This window comes from Rhagoletis zephyria, unplaced genomic scaffold (genome assembly GCF_001687245.7).
Source record: "Rhagoletis zephyria isolate East Lansing unplaced genomic scaffold, Rhagoletis_zephyria_1.1 Rzeph_scaffold_11130, whole genome shotgun sequence".
In the NCBI taxonomy this organism is placed as follows: domain Eukaryota; kingdom Metazoa; phylum Arthropoda; class Insecta; order Diptera; family Tephritidae; genus Rhagoletis; species Rhagoletis zephyria.
In genome coordinates, this window is record NW_016168207.1 from 13,626 (window position 1) to 19,747 (window position 6,122).

General features: G+C 32.6%; 2 protein-coding genes across 2 annotated transcripts in view; both read left to right on the top strand.

The window, feature by feature from the left end:
• Window positions 1-1,660, top strand: part of LOC108376857 (UPF0692 protein CG33108) — a 15,156-nt gene extending 13,496 nt beyond the window's left edge. Inside the window, exons 2-3 of the mRNA XM_017633107.1 lie at window positions 1,009-1,105; window positions 1,230-1,660. Coding sequence (XP_017488596.1) covers window positions 1,009-1,105; window positions 1,230-1,460 — 328 coding nt within the window. The 3' untranslated portion in view covers window positions 1,461-1,660. The remainder of the gene's footprint in view (window positions 1-1,008; window positions 1,106-1,229) is intronic.
• On the top strand, window positions 649-915 carry LSm3 (U6 snRNA-associated Sm-like protein LSm3; the record flags this gene model as incomplete). The annotated part of the gene is made up of 1 exon (XM_017633108.1): window positions 649-915. A coding segment is annotated over one exon (189 nt), but the record flags the coding sequence as incomplete, so codon positions are not given.
• Window positions 1,661-6,122: the final 4,462 nt, after the last annotated feature.

The following is a 6,122-nucleotide window of genomic DNA, read 5'->3' on the forward strand; positions in this document are numbered from 1 at the left end:
GCTCTGTAAGTATGTTTTTTAGAATCAATTGTTGAACACCTTCCCAATGACAATGCAGTACGAAAGATGAGTTTATCCGATAGGTGGCTCGGGAGTCGAGATATTTAGAAACCCCTTATTTATAGTCTGATTTTGTTCCTATTTAGAACGTATGTATTTGCATATATTAGCTACATGAAAAGGAATAACTCGACTAAAAAAATTTGCCGTTAGGTGGCGCACGAGTGGTTATATTTGATAAACCAGTATTGATGGTCCGATTTCGTTCATATTTAGAAAGCTTGCTTCAAAAATATTTGTTTTTAACTATTAACTTACTTCAAATGGGTCCGCATGGGTCTGTAGTATGGTTAAAGGTGGGAGAGATTACTTTTTTCAAGTTACCAACATTTCCCTTTTACGAAATTTTCTGTGTGTAGAAATGTGGTACCGTAATAATATGACCACACACTGCCCCGATATAGATACATAGTTACATTACAAAATATGGGGCCTTTTCTCTAACTATTTCAAGTCAAGTTTTTCTAAGAGCGCTCGCCCCTCGGCAGGCAAAGGCAATGCCAAACTCTTAGCAAAAGTGTAAGCGCAAAAATATTATGATTCTTATCAAGTCATGCATATGTATGTAAGTATGTCATTATATAAAAATTTAATTTTCAGGCGTTTGATCAGCATCTGAATATGGTACTTGGTGATGCAGAGGAAACAGTAACCACTGTAGAAATAGATGAGGAAACCTATGAAGAAGTATATAAAACAACCAAACGTACGATCCCGATGCTGTTTGTGCGTGGTGATGGTGTTATTTTGGTATCGCCACCTATGAGAGTGGGCTAAAAAATACAGCTTTAATATTTAAAGCAAATAAATTGTTAATTAAAAAAATTATGTCAGTATAAATAAATATATGTGCGCTAAAAATTTTATTTGCTTTTATTTATAACTAAAATCATGATACAATTTTAATTTTCCTTAACATACCTAATTAATTTGCTAATTTGGAAATAGCTACGATCCTGACTACAACCATTCACCTTGTCTCAAACATGGACACAAAGCACATTGGGCGCTAATTGTTGGCTACTTAATAACTGATACAAAAGAGGTATGCGTAGAATATATGTTTTTATGCGCAAATATCATCAATGCAAAAGCATAAGTTTACAAAAAAAAAAAATGTTGCGTTATTTTTATTTCTAAAACTTTTCTTTTGCATTTCAACATTTCAGTTTTATGTGTTGGCGCGCCATGGAAAAGCAAGAAATATCGCGGTATGGTCGTTGGCTGCTCTCAGTGACAGTAATGCAAACCTCAAAGAGTTCGAACAGCCGAAAGGATATCCCGATTGTGATTTTCTGCTACCACCTGGTGGTATCGGAGGCGATTTAGGTTTAAGAGAACGTGCCATAGTTGTGAATAAGTTGCCGCAAGAGAATGTATATACAATACAATCTAACTAATGTTAAATTTCGGCCATATTTTCGGTAACGGGCGTAAGCCCCTAACACACATATATGTATGTATGGGGATACTTTTTTTACATGCAAATTTTTTCTCTTGTAAAGAAATTAATGAAAATAAAACGGTGAATTTATTGTGATGATAATGTATACATAAAAAAACTTCCCAATATCCTTCTGTTATAATACCCGTTCTCAAGCGGACATTTCTCAGCTTAACGAAAACTACAGTATTGGACAGTATCTATAGCACCCCCTTTCAAAGCGATATTGTTTGCCAGTTATGCTTAATTATTTATTTTTAAGAATTTTCAATAAAAGTACAGTTCATTCTCTACAAAATATTGCAACAAATTTTCACCCAAGTATCAAACTTTTTATCAGAAGAGTTTTAGAGAAGAGAATTTTAGTCAATAATGTGCAAGTTTCAAAACTTCCGTTAATATTTTAGAATTTTTTTTCGCAACGAATAAACTAAACTTATTTTTATATGGAAGAACCCCGCATTACCTTCGGCGAAGAGAAATCTAAAAATTCATCGGTAACTTTTAGCCACTAGAAACCTGCATATTTTTAGAATAAAATTGAATGGAAATTCTAGCGCTTCTGAGAAAAATGTTTGAAATTTGGAGGAAAATTTGTCGCATTATTTTGTAGTCCTTGAAAAAGTTTTAAACTTGGGTTTTGTTAGATAATGAATTGTATTATAATTGAAAATTCCTAAAAATAAATAAATAAACATGAGGGGCAACCAATATCACTTCGAAATGGGGGTGCTATTGTATTGGCCAATACTGTATATATGGTGAAACAAACAAACTACATACATATGTATATCAAAGTGGTCCAAAAATGTATGTAAAAAAATAAGGTCGGATTTTTAATGCCGCCACCCCCTAGGATTGTTATGTACCGAAAAAAAATATACCCATATTTTTTTATTTTGAAATCAAAAATATTTAGGGAGTGCTCAAAGCGCTCAAAGTTTTCCATGTATTTTATATGGAGAAAAAAACAATTTTTCGTAGAAATGGTATAAAACTCTTGAAAATCAATAGGGGTATTCTCTGAGTCTTGCAAAGCCCTTGCAAGGTGCACGGATTGCATGGTTTGCAAAGCTGTCCCATACGAAAACCGGTTTTTACCGTGCAATCCGTGCAATCTGTGCACCATGCAAGGGCTTTGCAAGACTCAGAGAATACCCCTAATATTTTTCGACCGGAAAACTGTGGTTCTCTTCAGGAGACTTCCAGTATTAATATCCAATTGTTTATTTAACCATTTTTTATGATTAAAGATTTTTTATTGGTCCCCCATTGCATTTTCTAAGGGCTTTGGAGGACCTGTAAAATATAGTTACCATGAAAAAATTGTTAAAGAAACAATTGAGTATTATTACTGGGAATCTCCTGAAGATAAGTAAAGTTTTCCGATCGAAAAATATTGATTTTCAAGAATTCTACACTATTTCTACGAAAAGATATTTTCTCTCCATATAAAATACATGGAAAACTTTGAGCGCTTTGAGCACTCCCTAAATAGTTTTTGATTTCAAAATAAAAAAATAGGGGTATATATTTTTCGATATAGATCAATCCTAGGGTGTGCCGCCATTAAAACTCCGACTTTATTTTTTTGGACCACTCTAATGTATATATATGGTTATCAACTTAGCTCGTTTCTACGAAAGTCGGGTCTGCGTAAACGGATCGGCCCAGATATATGTATGTATAACAATAGCGGCTTAGTTCGTTAGGGGTTTAAATAACTGATTCGAGTTCAACGGATATGCTGTTCATTTCACTACTTGTTATGTTGTTTGCGGATCAAGAACGGCGAATATTAAAAAGGCGATTTGTTTTATTTCATTGGAACTCTAAAATATTTTTATATTTAATTTTATTGTTACCGACAAACTCACTTAGTAACTATTACATTTTTTATTCTGCATTTTGCCATTAGTTAAGTTAGCTATTCTAATTTTAGTAATTTTATTAGCGTATATCTACATATAGGAATAAAAACACTCAGTTAAATAATTATGTATGCAATTATTAATGTATGTATACATATCGCACACCGTCTTCAAAAGAGTCACAACTCAAAATTTGGCATTTTTGATATTATGCGCTAAAAATGTACACAGATCTTTTATTTAACTTTCAGCAAAAGCTCGAGCAAATTTTTGTTATAATTTGTTAAAAAAAACCCTATGGTAAAGTCGACCTTGCCCTATGATTATCATGTGCTAAGAAATAGTTTTTCGCATTTTCTGGCAAACGTATTATTTTGAGTTGTAACTCTTTTGACGACGGTGTGCGATATGTAGTATGTTTTGTTACAATTAATTCCCACAGCATTCAGTCAATCGCATTATAACGTTTACAAATTCATATATCGCGCATTTAATAATATAACGAAGTATTTAAAAATTTCAATTTTGTGAGAAAACGCAATCAAAGTTTTATCATTTCATAGTATGAATTTCATACAGTTGGTATATAAAAAGACAGATGGAAAGACACATATCTTCGCCATATTTGGGAAANAGTATGTTTTGTTACAATTAATTCCCACAACATTCAGTCAATCGCATTATAACGTTTACAAATTCATATATCGCGCATTTAATAATATAACGAAGTAATTCAAAATTTCAATTTTGTGAGAAAACCCAATCAAAGTTTTATCATTTCATAGTATGAATTTCATACAGTTGGTATATAAAAAGACAGATGGAAAGACACATATCTTCGCCATATTTGGGAAATTTAGTTATCTGTTAGACTCAACATATTCTTCTTATCCAGCTTATTAATTGGTTAATGAAATCTCCAAAAACCTAAATTTTGAGTTACATCTCTATATTATTAAACGTGCGATATGTATGTATATCATTTAATTTCAAAACCTCTTAATTAAAAGCATGTTTTACATCTTTTATACCAGCAGGAAGATTCTGTAATTCACTTCCGAGTGAATTTCAATTAACTCGCTTTGAATTCAAATTGACAGGGGTATGATTTGCAGAACCTGCCTGCATATGAACTACACATATAGTTTGGAAAGATATTTAGATAGGAAATTTGTACATTATACTGAGGCAACATGACCATTTTATTATGCGTACATGTAGAACTAATCGCACATTCAAGTATGTCTTTCTCACATCAAACAATTTCAGGAATCTTAATGTAACCGAATATGCATTCGGTACTCGTCTAATGGAGTAACTGTAGATGTACCCTTTTCAAGCTTAATAAATACAGAGAAGCATTTCGATGAAATTGATTTGAAAAAATGTATTTGTCAAATTATGCGAGATATGCCCTTNATTTCAAAACCTCTTAATTAAAAGCATGTTTTACATCTTTTATACCAGCAGGAAGATTCTGTAATTCACTTCCGAGTGAATTTCAATTTACTCGCTTTGAATTCAAATTGACAGGGGTTGAAATTCACTCGGATGTGATTTGCAGAACCTGCCTGCATATGAACTACACATATAGTTTGGAAAGATATTTAGATAAGAAATTTGTACATTATATATAATCGATACTGAGGCAACATGACCATTTTATTATGCGTACATGTAGAACTAATCGCACATTCAAGTGTCTTTCTCACATCAAACAATTTCAGGAATCTTAATGTAACTGAATATGCATTCGGTACTCGTCTAATGGAGTAACTGTAGATGTACCCTTTTCAAGCTTAATAAATACAGAGAAGCATTTCGATGAAATTGATTTGAAAAAATGTATTTGTCAAATTATGCGAGATATGCCCTTTTCGAAATAACTTATTCAACTGTATTGAAAGATCTCCTAAGATAAACATAAAAAACCTAGCTCTAAAGGAAGTACATAGTATATCAATATTTTATGTTGCAAACCGAAACACACAAGTTGTGTTCGTTTGGAAAAGCCAGCAAGAATTAGACAGCAACAAAATTGAGAAAATAAGGTATCTATAATAGTAATAAAAGCGGCATTACTGCCTTACTGATGAAAAATGGCAGCATTGTTGCAACCGCCCAACTGATAATACTTTGCTAGAAATTCACACAGAACGTGATACTTTAATAATTCGCGCAACACTGCGGTTGTGATGTCAACTCGAACAAGCCCAAACGTTTTAATTTCTTTGTGGAAGTCACTGTCGACTGCGTACCGATTACAAATACAGCTTTTTCAGCCGAGTACCTTTCAAATATTTGGAATTAATTAAACTAATTAAGTAAACAAACATGTATATACTTTATGTGGAAGAAAACCACAAATCCTTCAGCAAAAAAAGTGTCTAAAAAATCAACGGTAATTTTTAGCCACTTGAAACTTACACATTATTACACTAGAATTGAATGCGCTATATATACTTGAAACTTGCACTTTATTATCTATCTATATATATATAAATGTGAATGTCTGTTTGTTTATTACCTTATACCTTCTGAACCGCGGCACGGAATCGGCATGAAACTTTACACACTTAATTGCTTTTACCACGTGGAGGTTATAACCATAGAGAAATATGGACAGCACTGTAAAAGGAGGCGTGGCACCTCCCTAACTAACTAAAATTATCATGTTGTGTATCTCTTGAAATATTTGTCGGAACCGTAAGTCACATGAACTTGAAATTGGGTATGCAAAAAGAGGC